At 38.5% G+C, this 24376-nt stretch overlaps 1 protein-coding gene across 1 annotated transcript in view; it reads right to left on the reverse strand.

Moving 5' to 3' along the window:
- The window catches only part of slc9a9 (solute carrier family 9 member A9), a 373122-nt gene that overhangs the window by 221371 nt on the left and 127375 nt on the right, over positions 1 to 24376 (reverse strand). Inside the window, exons 7-8 of the mRNA XM_008106200.3 lie at positions 7966 to 8104; positions 2026 to 2131 (exon numbers count right to left, since the gene is read on the reverse strand). Coding sequence (XP_008104407.1) covers positions 2026 to 2131; positions 7966 to 8104 — 245 coding nt within the window. The remainder of the gene's footprint in view (positions 1 to 2025; positions 2132 to 7965; positions 8105 to 24376) is intronic.

A 24376-nucleotide genomic window follows, 5' to 3' on the forward strand; every position in this document is an offset into this window, starting at 1 on the left:
ACTCATTTTAATAAAAAGATCCAGTCTCTCACAAAGGATTGTGCTTTCTCAGATCCTGTTCTGAGATACAATTTGCCCTGAGATCTTTGGTGAGCAAGCTGAGATTCCATGGAAACCTGGGAAGGGGGCTGAGCCCAAAGGGCACAATATCAAAAGCCCATTACAGTAAATTCCTAAATCCATGATGGAGAACAATTTTTATTTTTCCTTGTCAGTGGAAAGGGCACAAGGAGGGAGCTATTCTAGTCTTCTTAGGAAGAGGGTTCCAAAGTGGCCATTGAGAAGGTCTTCTCCATTTTTCATGGACAGAGAAAACGTCCTCTTTGAAAGATTTTACAGCTTGAATAGTCTCATGCTATGAAATATACTGCAAAATAATCCAGGGCCTTTGGAAACTATCAAATAGCAATTCTTTAAGCTTTTACTCATATAAGCAAAACTTTAACATGAGGAAGTTTCAATAATTCTCTTCAACAACTGTTATAAATGACCACCCAAAATAGAAAAATTGAAATAGAAAAAATCATAAGGCACAATTACTGTTGAGTAATTTTTTCCATGTGGCTATTGGTAAAAGCATTCTAAAACATATAATGGCATGTCAATACACGTTTCTCTCCTCCACTGAGATGAAACTGAGGTGAGGTTATATATGACTGTAAGTGGTCTGGCTATTCCAAACATAAGTGTAATGCCCCAAAGCAGATGTTGTCCATTTCAGTGGCCTCGTAGATTAATGTTCTGCCTCTGGAACTCCAGAGACCATAAGTTTTGCCAAAAACAAAGAAACAAACAGAAGAATCTGTTCATTTTATACTGGTTTTATTTTGTGGCTGTCATGGTTATTTTTAATATTTCTATTATTTGTTTGTTTTAGTTTAATTTTGTGTGTGTGTGTCATTTTTTGTTATAGAGTTGACACAAAACTAGACAGAGACTATATGTCATATGAAGTGGCATATAGGACCTTATCACATTGCCATAAGGATTTGCCACGCATCATGGCAAATCCATGGGCTCCCAGCAGGGTGTGTGAAGAACCCACTGCCCCATGTTCTGCAACACCCAATTTACAGCTGCCTTCATCCCATGGGAATGTTTCAAAGGCAACATGGGAAGCCTCCTGTTTTGCCGAGGCAACTGCATATGCCACTGGCTCTCCCCTTTCGCCATGAATAAACAGCATACATCAAAGAAATTGCTCTGTCTGATGGTGTCAATTGTCTCTGTCTATTTTTTTTGGTGAATTTTATAACAGAAAATGTTTTCTCAATCACTTTCCATTTACACTTATTTTTTAACAAACAAAAATAGAATCAAAATTGCCTGAACAAGTCAATCAAATTTGCAAACATATTAACAACCAAGGAGGATCTGCCCAAGAGAAATGTTCCCTCTTTTGTGATGATGTATTTTTTTTTGGTGTATGTGATGATGATGTATTTTGGGCGTACCCTTGATTCTGCATCCATAAATACATTGGTGGACATGGGCCATTTTTATAAAACAGCAATACACTGGCATTATGACTGGGGTCAGAAAACATTCCAGATCAAGACATTTGGTGAAAGTGTTTTATGTGTTCAGATTAGTAAAGGTAAAGGTTTTCCTCTGACATTAAGTCTAGTCGTGACCGACTCTGGGGGTTGGTGCTCATCTCCATTTCTAAGTCCAAGAGCCGGTGTTGTCCGTAGACACCGCCAAGGTCGTCTGGCCAGCATGACTGCATGAAGCGCCATTACCTTCCCACTGGAAGGTATTTATCTACTCATATTAGCATGTTTTTGAACTGCTAGGTTGGCAGAAGCTGGGGCTAACAGTGGGAGCTCACCCTGACCTTTCAGTCAGCAATTAAGCATTTCAGCGATTAAATCCGCTGCACCACTGGGGGTGCCTAGGTGTTCAGATTAGGTCTAAATAACTCCGAATAATCTTCATAAATTAGTTTTCCTAAATTGAATTTCTATCTTAATAAGGTTTTATCCAAAAAGACTTTATGGCTCTTTTCTATTGTATAAGTAGTACCTGTAAGACCAGCAGCTTCAGCAGACAAGAAGGCACTCCATGACAAAAGGAAAAATAGACCCGTTTCCAACATGGGGAATTCATACAGCTTGGTAAACTTTGTCAAGTGCTAAAAAAAGGTCAAGGAAAAGGAAGTGCAACCTTGTACACATTTTAAAATGAACCCTATAACAATATGTTGTACATATATTACAAAATATAATTTTCACTGTCTCTGCGTGGATATAATGCTCCCCCCAACAGTTTCATACAAATTTAAACAAAATTTATAAATGAAATTCAAATTTTTCCCTTCTCACCTTCCAAGAAGTAATAAAAATACTTGGCCCATTACAAAATTCAGTTGGTCCAATTGTTCCCAAATGTGCATTCTTAGATGTTGTTGAGGTACAACTTTCACGATCCCTGACCATTGGTCATGATGGCTGGAATTGATCTGGTTTGTAGTTCCACAACATGTAGGGATCCTTCAAGGAATCTATTGATGTTATCAGATGTGGGATGGGCACATCATGCAGTGTCTCCTATGCAGCTAAAATGGTGACAAACAGGATGCTTAGTAACCGGATACTGTATGGTCATAAGCCAGTTGCTCTTCCCATTAAGAGGTAAAAAAACTTTAAGAGTTTCTCTTTCTTTCCCAGAAATCTGATGAAATGTAGAGGTGTTGCAAAAGTCTTTCCGCTGTTTCATAGGATGTTGGTGACCAGATTATCAAGTGGTGGCATGCATATTATGGATAATCATTTAGTTAAAGACCATCTGCATTCTCCCTAAGGGAGGGAAGTACTTCAGAATATGAAACAATTTGCAGTGAATTTACGCTTCTAACAAATGTATGTTTCTAGAGTCTGTGGTTTATAGAGTCTGCAGTAAGAGCTATTTTTATTTATTTTAAAAATAGCTTCTATTGTGAATATTAAGAGCAAGAAACTTAATGAACAGTGTATCTGACAGTGCTTAGAAATATTGCTGCTCAGAGGCAGCTGAGGAAATCCCTGTGATCATGTGGCAAAATGAAGCTTTAATTTTCCAGCATTAGTTCAGTTCATATGATGTCTAATTCTATTTCCATTTCTCTTTGCAATGTTTTCAGGTCACGGAAATGCAGCTGTGACAAAGTCAAATGGCAAACAAGATGATCATGTCAAAATTAGCTCAAGGATTATATTATTTCAGGCTAAAGGGAAGGTCATTGCTAGCTCCATGGAGCTTATTTGGCATTAATTTAAGGAAGAGAAAATGGGAATACTAAGATCTGTTTCAATAAAGCAATAGAAGAAAGATTTGATTAACTCACTCAGTGATGACTATTATTCATGTTTCCCATTCATTTCTCTGTTACTCTGAGAGAAACATTGGAGCTTGGGGGGATGGGTAAGTGGTAGTTTCAAATCAGATCTCAGATAGGCTGAGATCTTCTTTGACACAGGCGGAGTGTAATACTGCACCAACATAGCTACACAAGAAATCCATCCAACATTGTTAGTATGGAGGCTGGTAGCAGAGTGACAGTCATTGTGGGAACTCTACCAGAGATCCCATGGCCAATCAAAGGTTGTTTCAATGGAAGAAAGTGGAGCTGTGCTTAGAAGCTCTCTCTCTGGTGTTCAGCTATAAAGAAACTGTTGTACAAGGAGGTACTTGTGCAATAGTTTAAGAAGGAATGGCTTTATTAATACCTAGTTATGCAAGCCTAACCTTCTAAGAGGAGTTGATCACAATCTTTTCCCAAGCAGCGTGGTGGGATATCTCTGCAACTAGGCTTAAGTGTACAACATCTCAAATAAGCACTTTCATAAGTTTCATATATTAGAATAACCGAACATTTATTGTTATTATAATATTGCAAAGTGAAAGAGTAAAAAACACTGCTTTCCCCATTTTGCTAGCCAACACATCTACTTTTGGGTTCCCACGGAGACTGCTCTACCCTAGTATGAATACTGGTGGAGACTGAAACCATTTTTTTCCGCATCTGCAAATATACTAGTAGTATTGTGAGCTTTGGGTTTGCTTGGGTTGATTCAGATCTCGGGAAGCTTTTCTGATTGCTTCTGCAACCCTATTATTCTTGCTTGGCCTGTTCATTTTAAAAATTTTAAAATGCTATTATATAGATTTGTAAAGCTTTGAAATGCTACTTTCCATAGAAAACTCATCCAGGAGAGGAAAATGTAAAACACAAAATGTGAAAGAATACCAGAGTTTTGCAAAGACCAGTTAAGTTTCATGCTGTGTTTCTAATTTAGGAAGAAATTGCTCGAAGATATGCATATGCATATCTATAGTGAGCATATGCTTCACTTGCCTCCATTGTATCCAACAGAGCTTATTACCTGGCATAAAAACAAACTATTAAAACATTGTTCAGATCCCATCTACACTGTCATATAATGCAGTTTAACTGCATTGAACTGAATTATATTAGTCTACACAGCCATATAATAAAGTTCAATGCAGTTAAACTGCATCATGATATTGCATTATATGGCAGTGTAGACCGGGCCTCATTTCAAAAATATAGGACAACGGTTTTAAAAACATCTCAAATAGGAACAAATGTCACATATTTAAAAAGAAGGCATTGTGATATAAAAATATTTGTGTTTAGCTACTGAAAGGCTATAGGTAGGGTTATAGATTCCGTGATTCTTTAGAGGGACATTTAAAAATGTTACTTAGCCATAGAAGTGACAAGTGAAATCAGAAAATGAATGTAGTGTGAGAGGGAGAAGATTTATTTCAACCTTTGCACTGTTGTTTTCCTTTTAATATCTCCTCCACCTTTTATACATTTAGGACCTTGTCACTCAGCCAGTGGTGGTTGGCAGCGGTGCTCTTCTTAAGGGTGAGGCATGGAGCCCTCATCTCGTCTCACCTTGTATTTATGTGTTTTGCCGGCTGGCAGGCCAATCATATTGAGGGAAGTGAGGAGCATGTGTAGTGTGCACAGCTCCCCCCCCCCCATGGATCTGGCATGGATCAGGCAACACGGGAAGCCTCCCGTATTGTCAGCTCAATGGGTTGTAGCCACGCTTACTACGTGCGCTCCTCGTTTCCTTCCATGTTATTGTCCTGCCGGCCGTGTGATGAAGTTTTTAGAGTATAATACATGCCAGTGTGTATGCTATAACCTGCAGTTGAACAACTAATTGATCAAGCAGAAAGATGGTAAAAAGATCTGGAAACCAAGTTCTGTGAGTTTTCAAATAGCCATGTTAGTCTCTTACAGAAGGAAGGAAGGGGGAAAGGAGAGGGTAAAAGAGAAATGGCAACAGTTTTAAAACTTATTTTTTCATTTGTTAGCATTAGCTTTCATGGTTACAAAGCCACTTCTTCAGTTGCAGAAGTTCTATGAGGAAAAGTTTACGGGGCTATATTTAAATATATGTTTAGCTTGGAGAAGACTGATAGCCATATTTAAATCCCTGAAGATATTTCATGTGGAAGACAGGGTGAACTTCTATTGCTTTGTTCTGGAAACTAGAAAACGAACCAAGGGATACAAATTACAATAAAGGAAATTCCAACTTGACATTAGAAATAGCTTCTTGACTGTAAAAACTGTTTGAAGTGGAATAGAATCTCTTAGCAGTGTTTTCATCCTATATTCCTGCCTAGCTTGGGTGGGAAGTGCAGTAGATGACACATGTGGTCCCTTCCAACTTTGTCATTCTACTATATAAGAGCTGTTGGACAGGGGTCAGTTAGTTCCCCATAAAAGGTAAAGGTTTCCCCTTGACATTAAGTCTAGAATTGGAGGGTGGTGTTCATCTCCAATTCTAAGCAGAAGAGCCGGTGTTGTCCGTAGACGCCTCCAAGGTCATGTGGCCAGCATGACTGCATGGAGTTCCCTATACTTCAAGTCAAAACTAAGGCCCCATCTCCACTGCCATTATAATGCAGATTGTATTGGATTATATGGGAGAGTAGACTCATATAATCCAGTTCAATGCAGTTCAATCTGCATTATATGAGTATACACTAACTATATAATGCAGTTCAAACTCCATTATATGGCAGTGTAGATGGGGGCAATGTATACTGTACTGGGTTGCTGCGGGGGCCTTAGTAGAACCTCTCAGTGAAAATGTGCAACACACCATCCCAACAAGATTACAGAATAACTCTCTGTATATGAAAGGTTGCAGGAGCATTTATCTTTCCCCAGTGAAAAGTCATGGGGGTGGAGAATCTCTTTCAGTGGCAAAAATACATAGTATTAAAAATAAAATACTCTTTCCAAGACCTCAGGTGTCCAGTATAACTTGCAGCTTCAGTCTGCAGATTTATCAAGTGTTTGAAAAGGTGCAGGATTTGGTTGTTTGTTTATAAACCTGAAAAAAAAATACCTACCCACCTTTCCACTTTAGAGCTTTGGCGCTAGAACATATGAGTCTGTTCTAAGGAAGACATGTACTGACAAGTTACTCCAAATAAAACATAAATGTGAGTGAATGGCAAAGCAAACCCGGGGAAAATACTGAGAAATATTGTTTACTGTGTTTTGTTTAGCAATCAGACACAATACTGTTTTCGTCAAAAATTGAGAACAATATGGGAAACTCTCTTGGTTTTTAAATGTTTTACAGGCCTGCAATAAAATTAAAAAGATAAAATAGCCTGATTGCTCAAACAAAAGTGGCCTTATAACACTTATAAAGTGTTACTCCAGGCTTGACTGGCTCCGGGCTTGACTGGCTTGACCTTGAAGGAGCTGGGGGTGCTGAGGGCTGACAGGGAGCTCTGGCATGGGCTAGTCCATGAGGTCATGAAGAGCTGAAAGCAACGAATAAACAACAACACTCCAGGCAATGGTTAGACACATTCACAATATATGTATTCACCAACAAGATCAAAAACTAATTTCTTAGAAGACACCATTTTGCATCCTGCTGAGCAGTTACAGATGTATTACTTAGACCAGTGTTTCTCAAACTCTGCTCCTCCAGATGTTTTGGACTTCAGCTCCCATGGTTCCTAATAGCTGATAAGCTGACTGGAACCTCAGGGAACTGAAGTCCAAAACATCTGGAGGAGCAGAGTTTAAGAAACACTGACTTAGACTGACACACTTGTAAAGGCTTTTTTACTCATGCCTTCACAAATGCACCAAATGTTTTCTCCTAATCTACCTATAGCCACATTGAGAGATGGGGATATATTCTGCTTCTGATTGGGTTGTGGCAGGATGATGTTTTCGGCCTGCTCCTGCAGTGATCTCTGGTTTGATAGTTAAAAGCAGGGACCCTGTCAGAAGAGACCATCCCTAGCAATAAAGGGTTGTAAACAGTGCACCCCAGTCACTAATAAAATACACCTCCATGCTCAATATGACTGCTGGCTTTTAAAGGATGTTTGTGGGGTCAAGTCAGTGGGTGATATGTAAAGGGTGTTTGTGGGGTCAAGTCAGTGGATATGTAAAGGGTGTTTGTGGGGTCAAGTCAGGGGATATATAAAGGGTGTTTGTGGGGTCAAGTCAGGGGATGATATGTAAAGGATATTTGTGGGATCAAGTCAGGTGATGATATGTAAAGGATGTTTGTGGGGTCAAGTCAGGGGATGATACCCATTCATTATCTGTGATGTATGGTTTTGGCATTTGTCTTTCTGAGGGATGAGATTGAAATGGTAGGCTGAAGGCCAATTATAGAAAATTATTTGCCTTGGATGTTTTATGCAGTGAATTCTTTGGCATTTTTTCTATCAGTGGTGATATCAGTACATCAACGCATTTGCAATGTGTTTAATCGGTTGAACAGAGAAAAGCCAAACCTGGGTATGTTTAAAATGATGATGGTCAGGATAGCACTGAAATCTTAATTAAAGAACTTTGTTTTTAGTGAAGCAGCTGATAGTTGTATGGCAGTATTCGGTTCAACAGCACCAAATCTTGCAAACTTGCTGAATTTTAAGTGCTTTGACAACAAAGGATATTAAAGCAGCAACAACTGCATAGGCAGACCCCATCGCAAATGATCCAGCAAAGATGCCTAGAAAATTCCCCACGGACTGAAAGAAGGCGGCAGCGTCAAAAGCATTCGGATTCTCCTTGGGACTGTAAATTGATATCGAACTGAAAAGAAGACAAAGAGAGAGAGAGAGAGAGAGAGAGAGAGAGAGAAATAATGAATTCAATCACATAGCACTGAGGCTAAAATCAAGAGCTTAAGCATGTACTAGCAATTGCTTCTCAGGGCTCCCAGCAGATTGGAAAGTTGTGGGGAAGATGAAAGAAGGGTTTATGTTTTAAAGCAATATTGTGGGCCACTGACATTTCCTGCTTGTCAGTAAACACTTTTTTTGCACTCCAAGTGTCATAAAGGGTATTATTACCAAGCCAAGTAGACATTAAAACATGGGAGGTATGTAAGGAATTTATGGGCAAGATAGATAACTTTGAATTATTTATTGGCCATATGTCTTCGGAATGGTTATACATTCACAAATATCCCTGATAAAAAGGCCATTTTTATAGCTTGCTCACAAATGGGCAGTACAAATCATTGCATGCACAAAATCTGCGGTAGTGATCTTGTCATAAACCATTATAGTTGTTCCATTCACTAGCTTTACCCTTCATAAACAAAATTGTGAGCATGTCAACAGCTTCACAATATGAAGCCCCGGGGAAACACAAAACAAACAGTTCCTCACGGAAAAGAAAACTGATGCCTCTGCCAGAGGTCCTCCCTTTTATCTGAGTCTTTGGTGCCTGGCATCATGATTAAATTCTTATGGGAAATTAACGTTGTGCCACAGAAGGAAGATGGTCTACTTAAAAGATTATCAAGAGCATCAAAATTCCTGTTCACCAGTAGGCACTCAATGCTCAGAATGCTAATAATACTGCCAAGTTGACATGCTCTTCTTTTTGTTATAACATTAAACTTAAGAGATATGCAGTAGCCTCCAGCATCCCAAATACTAATTAAGAAACATTTCGGTTTTCTACGGCCATTTTACTTTTAGCATGTTAAGCCTTTGCTACTGGCTGTCAAGCAGTATTTAGAACAGGATTCTCAAAAGTAGTTTGTAATGCTGAAAAATGCTTGGTGTCTCAAACATTAAAATTTAAGATTTATTTGGAACTGATTATTAATATTTTAGACTTATGAATCTTAAGAACTTGCCAGCCTAATAAACTCATGTATTCCCAGGAGCAACTATCCATAAGAGATGCAGCATTGAAAGGAACTCCTAAAAAGGCACATTCATTTAAAGTTCTTAATAGTGCAATCTTATACATTTTAATGTAGAAGTCAGTCACATTAACTCAGTGGTTCTCAACCTGTAGGTCCCCAGGTGTTTTGGCCTACAACTCACAGAAATCCCAGCCAGTTTACCAGCTGTTAGGATTTCTGGGAGTTGAAGGCAAAACATCTGGTGACCCATAGGTCGAGAACCACTGCATTAATTCAATTGTCTTCCTCTCAGGTAATTGTGCAAAGAATTACAGCATTAAAGAACGTGTAGTTCACTAGATGATTAAGTCTTGACTTAAATATTATCACTGGCACATGGTTGCTTCTGCTGCTTCTTTGGTAAATATTATAACAATGAGCAAAAACATTTGAAGCTATGTGGATGGTGTAATTCATGAACTAGGGTAAAGGTTTCCCCTGACGTTAAGTCCAGTCGTGACCGACTCTGGGGGTTGGTGCTCATCTCCATTTCTAAGCCGAAGAGCTCCAAGGTCATGTGGCCGGCATGACTGCATGGAGCGCCGTTACCATGAACTACCTACCATTATATTCTTATATGACGTTAATGTTTTGCTATAATTGGAAGTTCTGACAGGGGCCATACTGGTGTATGAAACAGCCAGTGATTCATGTAATGAGGAGTATTATGAATTGAAAGATGTGAGAACCAATAAGGAAACAAGCAACCACAAATATAGGGTAATATGCAACTAATATGGTAATTAATTCTTAAAATATTTTATCCTATCCTATATTGAAGAACTCAGGTCAGCTCAGAAAGGATTAAGCCATGTTACATGATTTAAAATAATTAAAAAATAAACTAAGACCATTATAAACTGTGGTAGCAAGTTCAAAAACAGATTTTAAACACTTTTTTTGAAAGCTTGTAAAATTATGTACACCATATTTGGGATGAGTTAATGCAGTTCAAAGGCTCTGCTGAATAGCCACGTCTTAACTTGGTACCCAAAAAACAGGGGTGTGGTGCCGATTGAGCCTCCAGGAAGGGCATTCAGACATTTGGGTGACCATGGCTGAGTGAGAAGACCTTCTCTCATGTCCATACACTTTGCATCAAGCTCCCTGGTAAGACACAGAGGAGTGACCTCCCAGCAGATCTTAATCTTCAGGCAAACATTTATGATGAGTAATATTTTCGCAAATATCACTTTTAACATTTCTTTAAAATGTATGCATCCCGTATACCCATAGCAGGTTTTTTGAAGATCTGTAGTATTATTCTGAATCTGTCTTCAGAATGACTTCCTAAGTGTCTGTGCAGCAGATATTGCCACTGTCTTTTGACTGACACAAGGAGTGCACATTGAAATTAGACACCACTCATATGGCCAGCATTGAAAAATATGTCAAGTCTTCACAGATGCTGAATTATCTGGAACCTACTTGCTGAATAGATGGGCAATTGCACAGGGACCCTCCAAAATACTATGAGCAGCTGCCAGGAATATGTGATGCTGGCAAAAATGTTACTCCATACAATCCAGTCCATCCATGTGTTAAGCAGACTTCAAAAGCCTATGTAAATTGTCACTGCAGAGAAATGTTCTCAATGGCCTCTATTTGGAGCCTATTCAATTTGAATAAAAGGATGAGGATGCTCACATGTGTTCAACTGTTTGCAAATGAATGAAGGTAAATTTTAAGAAGCAAATATTTCCATTTCCATAAGAAGTGGGGAAAGTTACATCTACACTGTAGAATGAATGCAATTTGATGCCACTTTAATTGCCATAGCTCAATGCTGTGAAATCCCGGGATTTGTAATTTAATGAGGTATCAGCACTCTTTGGCAAAGAAGGCTAAATACCTTGTAAAATTATAACTCCCATGATTTCATAACACTGAACTATGACAGTGAAAATGGTGTCAAACTACATTCATTTTACAATGCAGATGCACCCTAAGACTCCTTCCACCATTATGATTAGCAGTGCGATAGGAGCTGAATCACACTTGCTATCCATGGTGTTCGGCCCTGTTGGAAGACAACATCATATGGCAGAAGTACTGTATATACTCGAAGATAAGCCGAGTTTTTAAATCTCTTTTTGGTGGCTGAAAAAGCCTTCCTAGGCTTATAATGAGGTCAAGGTCAAGCCCGCAGCAGAGCCTGGAGGCTACAGTATGTTTTCTTTTCCAAAACCTCTCTCCTCTGCTTCTCCTCCCAGGCTGGAGTTATCTTATTTTTTTTAAGAGAGAGAGAGAGAGAGAGAGAGAGAGAAGGGAATGTTTTCAAAAGCGAAAGGAGAGAGTTTTGCGAACCCCTTGCAAGCCAGGAAGAAGAAAAGATTGCATGGGTGGAAGGGGAAGAAAAAACAAAAAGTGAGACTCTTGCAAATTTGCAGAATTTATTATTATTATTATTACTATTACTGCAAGAATGTTTGAGTCAAAAGGGAGGGAAGGAGGGAAAGGAGAACAACAGAAGGTGTGTATTTTTTTATTCTTAAGAAAACAAAAATGGGGTGGGTTTTTTGGGAGGGGGAGGGAAGTTTTAAAAGTCCTTTTCTGGCTACTTTTAGAGTTTGAAAAAGAAATAAATAAAAGAGGTGGGAAAGGGGAAGAGAAAAGAGGCCAAAGTTGCTTTTTGGGGGACTTTGCTTGCATTTCTTCCTTGGGCAAATGCATGCCCCAAAGCTTGTAAATAATACATAGATTTTCCCCCTACAAATACATTAATTTAATATATGAATTTTTCCTCATATGTTTGCAGGTCTTTGCAAATCCTATATACAGATAGATATCTAGAGATTTCCATGTACAGTAGAGTCTCACTTATCTGAACTAAACAGGCTTAGGTTATGATTTTACAAATTAAGCACCAAAATATCATGTTATACAACAAATTTGACAGAAAAAGTAGTTCAATACGCAGTAATGTTATGTTGTAATTACTGTATTTATGAATTTAGCACCAAAATATCACGATATATTGAAAACATTGACTACAAAAATGGCTTGGATAATCCAGAGGTTTGGATAAGCGAGGCTTGGATAAGTGAGACTCTACTGTACCTGTATATCTGTACCTACCTATATGTATACATTAATTTTATATATGAATTTCCCCTCACATGTTTGCAAGTATCTGCAAGTCCTATATAGATATAATTATCTATAGAAAGATAAATGTCTAGAGAGATATATATTAATATAGATATATAAGGCTTCCAAATATTACAGGGGGGAAATGCATGCACACACACACAGATGTCTAGATAGATATAAACCTTGATAAATAGGGCTTTCAAATATTGCAGGAGGGAAATTCTCATAGAGAGGATTTGCAAACGTTTCAGGGGGGAAATGCAAATGTGAAATTGGTATATATAATTATAGATCTATATCTAGCTCTACATTGAATGTTTGTCTGTTATTATGTTGGAAGCCAGCCTGAGTCCCCAGGGGGAGATAGATAGAGCAGGATACAAATGAAGTTGTTGTTGTTGTTGTTGTTGTTGTTGTTGATTATGATGATGATTATAAAGTTATTGTTGATACCATATAATTTTGTTGATTCTATTTTTCCACTTACAGAATTAGAGTTATTTACTGATTTTCTTTGAAATACAGTACATATTCAAAAACATTTAACCTACTGATGCCTCAATTAACGTAATTTTATTGGTATCTATTTTTATTTTGAAATTTACCAGTAGCTGCTGCATTTCCCACCCTTGGCTTATACTAGAGTCAATAAGTTTTCCCAGTTTTTTGTGGCAAAATTAGGTGCCGAGTCGGCTTATACTCTAGTATATATGGTAACTCTAGATTGTTAACTTCTTAAGGAGCTATGGTATGGGTCAATACAGCCAAGCAAAAAGAACACCAGTGGAAGAACACAATTGCTACTAATTTGGCTAGCAACATATTCCCTACAGCAGCAAAAGCAGTATGGCACCTTTTGGGAGGCATGAATTGAAGGGTGCAATTGCACTTATATCATGGTAGTGAGCTTCTGCACAAGAACTGATTGGTCCCGATGAGAATAGGATATCAAACTTGATTGTCTTCCAGTATGATTCAGCACATCTTTTCTTACGTTTTGTTCTTGAATAAACTTTTAGATACACATATTTTTTTCGAGAGGGTGGCTGAGTGGTTGACAACTTTGCTTTCTGGTAGGACAATGCACACCAACATTGTTTCATGCACAAAATTATTCAAAATATTCTTAAATACTCTTAAAAATCCAAAATACAGATCACTAGAGGTCTAAGCATTTCAGATAAGGAGTACTCAATCTGTACTTTTCAGACTGGTTCCAAGGTAGCTGTCATCTCAGTGACAAGTAAAAAAAAGTTTTCTTGCAAATCTACACATGTGACTGATTTTACATAGCTGCAAAGTATTTTAATCAATTTCAGTCTTGAATCTGTCTCTGTGTATAAGAGAAGAAGCAATATGTGGTTGACTGGAAACACAAAATCCCCAATTGTGAGGGATGAACAGTCCCTTGTACAAATGCAAGGGCTGAAATAGTTGCTCCTAGACACTGATGAGAGGGCATCCTCTATTTACCTGCCTCTGTTATAAGAAAGAGGGGAATCCAGGTACAGCTCCATCATGCTTTTGTCCCATGACTGATGAGAGGTCCTCCTTCCACACCAATTGCCACCATCATGGCCTCTTAGGGAGACAGGAGGAGCCAGCATCTGCTGGACTCAATCCCTTTCCATGCCATTTCCTTTGCTTTGGTTAAATAAATAATATTCCCCATTCTGAAAACCAAACTGTCAAATAGGGTTAGGAAAGACCATTTGCTATCAATGCTACTTTCTCCGCCTGTTCAGTTAGATGTGCCCATCACCCTCCCAAATGGAAGGATTATTTTTTCCAGCATCTTTGACTTGGAAAGCTGCAAGAAAAAAGGCAAAATAACCAACTGCCAAAGTAAGTAGCAAATTGTTCTATAATCTTTTATTGAAGCATGAGGTTTTTTGAGGCCCAGCAGAACAACTTTCTATTTCTATGTAATTGTTTTTAAACGGTGTAATTTTCCTTGATGCTGCTACAAAGCAAGAAACACTTAAATGAATGGAAATCAAAAGAGAGTCACAACTCATTCATCTAAAGTACCTTTTGGATTTCTGAGTGCCTTAGAAGTACAAAACACCAGTAGTAGGTCTTATATAATGCAGCTATAAGAAAGATCTGAGCACTGAAAATACCTATGCTTGTTTAAGAAAAAAAAAGCATTTTAAGCCAAATTGAACAAAAGTTTGCCAAATGATAAGATGTTTGGCAAAGGCCTGTTGCAGTAAAAAGGAATGGTTGATGCTATTGGGGAATGCTATTTCTCATTCTTTGCATTTGTCAAAATCCCACTGTTCCAGTTCCATATTGGACAGCAATTGTTTCACTTTTCTGCATGGAATTGTATGCTTAGTTTTAAGCATTTTGTGTACATTTGAATTAATGCAAAATATTTTCCTATAGACTAAAGTTTGATTGTGTACGTGTTTCAGAGGTGCACATGGTTTTGTGAACATTTTTCTTGGCTGAAATTCATTACAAGCCTCAGCAATGTTCTGATGCTTGAGGGACAATGAATGTCCTCCTAATGCTTGTTTTGAATGGATATATTTTTGCTGAAATGTGAACATAATACATTTCTTTTCTATCCCTGATTTTGCATGCAAACACCTCAGGCTCACTCATTCCCCAGTATTTGTGGCAGCTGGTGACTTCTATATCACTTTGGTGGTTCATCTACTCCAGGCTTTTCTGAACTTCAAAGAAGCTATTCGTGATACTGAACCTATCCACCAAATATGTTCAACAGCTTGGATAATTCCTTCAAAGTACAGATTAAAACATAGTTTGTTTTCAATACCTTACTGAAATGGGAGCCACCTGCTTCCATTTATCATCCTGGAGGGATGCTATGAGCCGGTATATACAACAACTAAATTAACTGGACAAAGATCAAAGCCTTATGTTGCCTGATTAATTATGAATGCATAGCTAAGGAACATCTCCTGGTCTAACCACCTTCCCCAGCCTACCTTAGAAGCCAGCAATTCCACTGAAAGCATTCATAAATAAGCAATGGTGCCATGATTATGAATATGTGCTATTATGTAATAACTAATGATGACGAATATGAAGTAGTTTTAGATCTGTAGCTCCAGGTTACGGATCTTACAATGCCAGCCAAGTACTCTGGCTCAGTATAAGACAAAAGCTCATTTCAAAAAGCTCACATTCCTGTCCCCTGGGAAACACATATTTAGACAGATTTTAGGGATTTTTTTTTTGGCCAGAATCCTGTTTGGAATGTATATCTTTATAAGTGGAATTACACATGCAGGAATTAGAATGACAATCATCTATATCTAGTACAGGTCTGCTGTTACATTGCTATATAGCAGAGCCAGTAAAATTTCCAATGAGCATTGGTTATTGACACACAATGGGCCAATATGGATTGGTCCTGATGTGCACCACATTGATCCTGATTTGGATTGAACACCAATGCACATCAGACACTCTGGCTGGTTTCCCATTATGCATCTTTGCAACCCAGCACAGAGTTTTCTTAGTGTCTCTGCTATGCAGCCAGGCATACATAAAGTTACATAATATAACTTTATTACATTATAGGTTTTTACAGTATATTATTTTAAAAATAAAAAATAAATTTAAAATTTTTGTAGCAATCTGTAGACACTTTTTAGAATTTTAATATGCTGTATGGACGTTTTAATGAAGAAAGAACATTGAAATAATTTCAGTAAAATATTTACAGATGGGTGGTTACATCCCCTATCAGTTACAGTTTAGAGATCTCCAGAATCTGAAAACATTGAGTCAAAATAGGTACTGAACCCCCAATCTAGTGGAAGGTGTTGCTCATTTCATGACTCATCCAATACCAAATGGATGTGAATGGGGAAAAACAATGACTGTTTCCTAAACAAGCACAACAATATGGTTGTTAATGGCCAAGATCTTGCATCATTTTCATAGCTACATATATGCAAACATCACTGCAAAAGTCCTAAGTAATCAATCCTTTTTAAGCTCTAGGGAGCTGCTCTAAGCAAGAGGGGTACTTCAGGACAAGTTAGCACTATATTGCTTGCCCCTGAACCATGGTACACACCCACTGAAGAAATATAGTCTGCATTTTTCTGATCTCACCTAGTACTACCCCTGCACAAAGTGGTGGAAGAGTGTTCCACTTCTTCTTTCATGTTTGTATTGGGCCACACTCTGATATACACATATGTATAAATGTACATAACAGTAACATTTTATTTAAAAAATCACAATGGAAAAGGACAATTGTAAGTAGAGAGGCACCATCAACAGGTTTCCTGCTTGCAATGTCTCCAGTCTATATAAAAATAGAAATATGTGGGGAAGGCTATAGCAGCACCTTTAAGACTAACTGATTCCCCCCCCCCCATACTTTCATGAATTTCAGTCCCAGTCTTTTTCAGATGCAGTGGCTCTACAATGGATCAAAATCCATGAAAGCGTGTGTGATTCATCTATGCTACAGGGAGCCTGATTATCACATGATTTCTCTTTATGTCATATTTACAACATAAGGAGGAGGTGTGGTCATTGTGCTTGTGTAAATTACAATATGTGTACAAATTACGGTTTTTATATTTTTAATTTCACTTTTCTGTATGGCATCTGGGGAGATTTCGTTATTTGACAGCAAGCAAATACAAGCATAGCTCAGTTAAAAATAAGCTTTTTTACATAGAATTTTTACACCTGCTTAGTTCCCCCTTTTCTTCTTCATCCTCAGGCTATTTCAAGAATAGTAGCATTGGGAAGGGGCCCCTGGTGGCACAGTGTGTTAAAGCGCTGAGCTGCTGAACTTGCGGACCAAAAGGTCCCAGGTTCAAATGCTGGGAGCGGAATGAGTGCCCACTGCTAGCCCCAGCTCCTGCCAACCTAGCAGTTCGAAAAAATGCAAATGTGAGATCAGTGGGTACCTCTCCGGCTGGAAGGTAATGGCGCTCCATGCAGTCATGCCAGTGGCCACATGACCTTGGAGGTGTCTATGGACAATGCCGGGTCTTCGGCTTAGAAATGGAGATGAGCACCAACCTCCAGAGTCGGTTACGACTTGACTTAATGTCAGGCGAAACTTTTACCTTACTTAGCATTGGGAGGTTGGTGAAGGAGAGCTGGAAAAACACAACATGTCAGAGTAAAGCAATATGCCTGGAGTAAACCATGCAATAAAGCCTAAGCTAGTGAAGAATGAGATTCTGCTGTAGACATTCCTCTTACAGTTGTGTTGACTGGTGACAACAGGCAGGTTAAACAGCAGGAAACAGCATTCCTTACAAAAATGTATCAACAGTGAAATAGAGAGAAAACAGGAGGGCAGATAAGTTTGTATCAACACTGCAGAATTAATCCAGTTTGACACCAGTGTAAGTGCTGTGACTTAATACTATGGAATCATGGGAGGTGCTGTTTAAAAAGTTTTAAGCCTTCTCTGCCAAAGAATGCTGGTGCCTTTACAAACTGCATCTCCCATGGTTCTATAGCATTGTGTCATGGTAATTAAAGTGATGTCAAATAGCAAAAATTCCACAGTGTAGATGCATCCTAAGTCAGCTTTACCAATACTCCCAGTATTGACTTTTTAAAAAGCTACAAAAGAAATTATGATTGCTTAGATACATGTTGGAAAAAGCTTTCAAGCGGTCTCTGGAAGGTTCAGAATGTTTCAGGTCATTTACAGGTTTTCCATTTCCTATGTGCACATTATCGGTTTTAAATAAAAAGTGTGTTGAAATGTGTGGATGTATTCTTTTTTGCTTATGGTATAGGAACATATTTTCCATGCTATTTCTTCCCCTGGTACTAAATTTTCTGTTAAAGAAATAATGTGAAGGAACACACTGAGATATACCTGCACCACTAATAAATAAATAAATAGGTCCACAAATGTTCTTTCAGTGTGTGAACTTCCTTTCAATATGTGCAGATGAACTTCCTAACACCTTCTGTAGATCTTTTGCATTCAGTTTCTCTGCAGCAGAAGTTTCATCTTTCTGCTTACAGCTACTAGATGTTTTTTGCTTGTGAGAGGTTGCTAAGTGCAGATATTTGTCTCTTAGAGAGAAAAAAGCGAACAGTATACGGAGATTCAAATAATATTTTTATTATAAGTTTAAAAAATTCAGCACAGGGAAAAATTATTTTACTGCCTGTGTAACTTTGAAATGAAAGCCATATCTCTGCTTCTGAATTGAAGCAAACCTACTCTATCAGTTGATGCTAATTAAACAACAAGAGATGACAAGCAGAGCCCCATCAGCCAGATTATGGTACCTTGAGTGCATTGTGAAGCATGGCGCCGAAAGCTGTGTGTCAGCAGCCACCCGAGAATAGCAATAATCCCCCCTGAAATTCACTGCCTCAAATCCCTTGTACCATAATGAAATGGAAACGATAAAGATAAGGCTAAAAGGATCTACCACGGCATTTGCTACGCTTAGGGATGCTGCATAAGCTTTGCTCCAGTAAGCTGTGCATCATTATCAGCAGCAATAAGGCTGGAGAATAGCACATTCATGTTACTAATTCGTAAAACTGTTAAAAGGACCAGCCAGGAATCTGAGCGGGTCCTTAATTCCAAGACTGCCGCATTCAAGTAGAGCCCTGAAAGGTTATTGGAATTTGATGAGTTGTGCCTGGGCTGATTTGTTCATGTTGCATATTATGTTATTTTATAAGCAGATGCATCTGGCATTCAAAATGTTCCAGCCGCGATCCAACACAAAGCTAAATGGAAGGGAAGAATTTATTTATAAAGGCCAGTGTCCTGCTGGGAATTTACAAATATGTAACCTACGTTACGAATTCATAACAGCTATGTATTCATGATCCCTGCATAGCTCCTATTTATGGACCATGAAAGTCCTTCCCAAACCCACTCACTGGGCAGTAGCTGCTGGGATTGACAAGAGTCTATTCCTCTATCAATTGAGAAGTGGCTGCATGACATTCCAACTCCATTAAGTGAAGCTCTCTGCCATGAGGAGGATTTGTGACAAGAATATTTTTTTCTACCAGTCTCTCTCACAAGATGGGATGGGAATGTCAAGTAGCTGCTTCCCAAATGACAGCTAAGTGGACATCCACTGACCCCAGTCCCAGTTTACCAGTATGTAGGGTTTGGGGAGAGTCTGGGTGGAGTTTACTCCATAGCATTGTAATATAAAGCAATCATATAGCATTTTACCATATAGATATAAGCCTTTGAACTATTATTCTGGTATAATAACATTTAAACAAAGATATTTAAAAGTCAGCAGTACTGCTGGCAACAACACATTATGCAGCTTGACATCTCAAGGAATGTAAGAATAATATTTGTAGGATCTTCTAGAGAGAGCATTTTACCAACTGTTGACACCTTGCAGAGAAGGCTTCCCTGGAAAAAAGAGCCTCCATGGATGATCTGTACAGGGATTTATTTACAGAGATGCCTCAGTTAACAAAGCCCTTGATAAGGAACATCTTTTTTACAAAGCCTTTTTATACCTAGCCTGCCCAGTTCCTTTTCCACTGTTTGCTCTATCTAGAAATGTTTCAGCAGCACTGACATTAGGAGGATGTTGAAAGAGGGCAGGAGAAACACAGATTTTCAGTACTAGTTTGCAGCAGTATATTTGTAGTAAAAATGCAATAAAGCTCAAGCTGGGAAAGAACAGGATTCTATTCGAGCCAATCCTACTGTAGCTGTGCGTGCTTGTACAACAAGCAAAGTAAACATCAACTTGTACAATACACAAGGTAAATGGCAGATACCACCAAAGTCCCTGCTGAGCTTGTGAGAACAATAAACAGAAAGAAAAGAGGGAAGCAGATAAGTCACCCCCACCATATTGAAGAAGCACCGACCTAAAAGTTCAGCCACAAAAATCGTAAGAAAAACAGAGGCTGGTGAATCAAAAAAATCACTTGGATGTATTTTGGAAGAAGCTTTCAAGTTCAAACATAGAAGGCACAAATATTTTTGTTTGTTTGTGTAACACTTTCTTGACCAATGTGCTGAAACACATTGAACTTATTTTTTATGATTATTGTTATCATTTCCATGTTATTTCTCCCTCTGGTACCAAAAGGTTAAAGAAATACATCTGTTTTGTTAGCAGAAATATGCCTGTATTTAGTTATCACTTTTGAATGCCAGCTTTCTTAGGATCCAAGTTAGCTTACAAACAACAATATAGTAACAATCAGATATTGGCCCATAGTACCTGTCATTCTCAACCATTGGCTATGCTGCTTAAGACTGGTGTGAGTTGCAGCCCAACAGTGTCTGCTTTAAATGCTATACCTTCCAACACATTACAGATAAAAACTGAGATGTGTGGCCAAGTACATCACAATGTGATCAAGATGGAAAATGTTATTAATGAAACTGAAGAGATAATCTAGGATGAGTTGCAGACGTTTGGTTTTGCTTGAGCCTCCTGGGAAAAGCAAAATTCTGACTTTTCTTCTCCCTTACCTCACGCTGAGCTCTATGAGTGCAAACCACTTTTCAGTTTGAACTAAGTTGTCAGTAATTTAAGTAAGCTGATGAACCTAGACAATTTAAAAGCAGCTGAAATGAGGAAACAAAATTGGTACAGTTGGGAAGTATGTAGTTTTCCAGGCCTGCTCTAGAGCAGGACTTCTTAACCTTTACACTTGGGACCCCTTTTGGCCTAATACATTTTTATGTGACCCCAAGTATATAGGTATATAAAACAGATATAAAAATCAAATACTGAATTTACAATTTGCAAGGCTTGCGAAATAGGCTGACTTTTCTTTTTATGAAGTACAGCTGAAGCATCTTCTGCAGTACATTGTAAACACTGCACAACAGATTTGTGTAAATGTCAAAAACAAACATTAGGTGATGTTAAGAAAACATTTACTGTTTCCACATTTTGGGGACCCCAACATTGAATCATGTGGTTTAAGAAGCAGTGCTCTAGAATGTCAGGAGTTTCACTGTGTGCTTTGCAAAGGGCAGGTTGTCATTGGGAGGTAAAAACAGATCACCTGACAGGGAGGGCTGTGGGGCAGGCAATGGGGTCAAATGCATTACAAGCCAGATGTGAATATGGAAAATTCTGAACTCCTTCAGGATACTAAAAGGTATACATTACTGTTAAATATGAACACTGTAAAAACTCCATGGGCTTTTCATTCAAGGTTCTGTCCTGGGATTCCAGTCTCATTCAAATACGTATTTGCATTAATAAATGCTTGGGAGGATAGTGCACTCAGAAGAGACCTGAATTCTGTGGTGAAGTTACTGCTATTAAATATCCCCTCAGAGAATGAGCATCAGTCACTAGGGAAGAGTAGTGGGGGAGGGCTATTGCCTTCCTGTCCTCCTTGCGATTTTTATCAGAAACCTTAGAACTAGAAACAGGACTAGGCAGAGCTTTTCTCAGAAGTAGCTCACCTGCTAGCAGTAATTTCACTCTGAACTTTTAATCCAGACTTTATTTTATAGGATCTATGCAATATGCTTAATCTATTTTGAGGTTAAGATTAAATCAGGATAGCTCCAAGGAAATTTGTGCTAAAACCTGCATTAAATGTATTATGCCACTGACATGGAAGCCATAAAAGCCACTGGATAGTTGTATTGAAAGAGATATGTGTGTTACCACCTCATCAGATGGTCAAAATTGTCTGTCCTATGACACTTGCACCTTTCTTCAGGCATGGAGCTCACCTGATTTCGGTGAGGCTCTGTCCCTGAAGAGAGGTGCATTTCAGGAGGCAGTGCCAGCAACACAGGAGGCTTCCTATGTTAAAACAATGGAGGGAAGCTGGGCAGCAATGCTTCCCACCATGGAATAAGGTGAGGGGCGATCCAGGCAATGCGGGGCGATGGGTTCCCCATGTCCCACACCAGATTCACCATGATCTGTGGAGAATCCCCCTGCTATCACTTGGATCAGGGACCTCATGTGATGAGGTCCTTAGTCTGTGTTAGGATAAAACAATATTAGGGAACCCAGAAACACCTTAGGTTAGCCTAACAAAGGTTCTGTTGCATTCCTTTATGTCTTCTTATGTCTTTAAGTAGTACTTGAAGATAAATTAGTAAGAAATGAGGTATTAGCTGAATACTCATTTCATTATTTGTACCTCTTTGTGTCACTGTTATGCACCTTTAAACTACTGTGAGAGTCATAGTAGAGCCAGAGCTCCCAGGAACAGAACAGTAGGATTTTTGACCAATAGGGAAAATTATGTCATCAGGTATTCCTGTTCTCTCTGAGCTTCACATTTGTTGGGAAGGATATGGATTTTTCCAACAATGTATTATTGTGAGCTCTTCCTGTTTTATTGCAGTTTATTGGGTGGGGAGGGGAGAAATGGTTTTGGTCTTGAACAGGCAGTTAAAACCAATTACATTTTTATGAGACCTAATAGAAATGACAACTGGTTGAAATGGTTTGATGACATGGATCAGCATAGCTATCTTGGCTGTGCAGGTATGAGGGCAGAGAGGAGGAACATCTGCATTTACAAACGTTACCACTACCTCACTATTTTGGGCATCATCATCCCCTTCACATTTTTATGTACTGCCATGTTATTTCTTGTGAGATTCTTTCCTTCATATTGCTGCCAGTAGGCATAGCAAATCAATTTGAATTTATTACACTGTTAACTGTGATTTCTCATGGTGTTGAATGTTGTTAGTGGGTTCTTTCTGAGTCCATATAAAACATTATAAATTTTCATATTCTCTTCTATGTGACATCTATCCATCCATCCCTCTAATTAAATAACTTGTCATGCAGAGCAATGTGTAAGCATTTATTATTTTGACAGTTGTATGCCTGGCAGTGTTTTGTTGCTTTTCCCACTTTGTCATCGCAACTGCTCCCCTTGCCATTGTTCTCTGGTTACATAAGGTATTATCACATTGAGCTATAGATAAAATACATTATCAGTCCTTCTATAGAGGACCACAGGTTTCTTTATTTTTATCCACCATTAGTAACTTTATTTCCTGAATGCCATCATGCAGAAGCAACATGACAAGATCGGCTGATATCGAAGAAATCTGAAGCTCAACATGAGAAATGGAAATACCATTTGAGTTGTGTACTGCTGCTATTTTTAAGAGCATAAACTATTCTGGGCAGAAGCAACAAAGGCTCTCTTAGAGTTCCCAGTGCTCTGTGCAACATGCTTTATTGTTCTGTTATTTGACAAGTGAAGAACACTGTTTTATATTGATGCATGTAGATGGAAAATCATTTTTTGGCAGAGATGCATATAAAAAGGCAGAAGCATAACTCCTTTAAAGAGAAAATTCAACGTATCTTTAACCTTATTCCCCGATACTAAGATACATATTGTATATTGTGTTTAGTTTAGCCATGAGGCTGGAAGCAAGGAGGAAGCCAAACTTCTATCAGGAATAACCCAATGATGGACTAGTAAAATATGGGCAATGTACTGGCTGACCTAAGAGAAACTATGAACAGAGGGACAAGGGCAAAGATTGAAACTATGCTCCTCATTCATTACATCTGGTAGCTTGGGTAAGTCACCCTTTCCATTCCTGAAAAGAGATACACAACATGCCTTCCAGCATACCCTTAGGATTCCCAGAGGCTTATGAGTATCCTGAAACATTTAAATAAATATTAATGTGTTTTCTTTTTCTTGCTTCATCTGTATCAGGCAAAGAGAGCAACATGAGTCTATCTTTTAACTAGAAGGAAGACAAGGCTAAGGGATCAAAGCAGTGCATGAACTGGTGAAGAATGGGCAGAACATGAAGATACATGAGAATAAGCTTGTGAAAAGAAATGACACTTTCTTTACGATGGATGTGGGTGGAACATTTGTGAAGGAGGCAGAAATATTTACAGAAAACTGAAAATTCAGTTTGAATGCACATTGCAAAAAAGTGACACTTCTTTCTTTTTTTCTCATGATTGTTATAGCAGTTTATCAACATAACACACGTACTCAATCTTGTTTTTTGAGCTGAAGGATTTATTACAAGCACAGATTCCTGGAATTGTTTCTAGCTGCACCTAGTGGGCAAATAGAGTTAGTCAGAGAAAAGTGTTCTTGGGGAACGATGACACAGAATT

The sequence above is a fragment of the Anolis carolinensis genome, chromosome 3, assembly GCF_035594765.1.
Source record: "Anolis carolinensis isolate JA03-04 chromosome 3, rAnoCar3.1.pri, whole genome shotgun sequence".
NCBI lineage: Eukaryota > Metazoa > Chordata > Lepidosauria > Squamata > Dactyloidae > Anolis > Anolis carolinensis.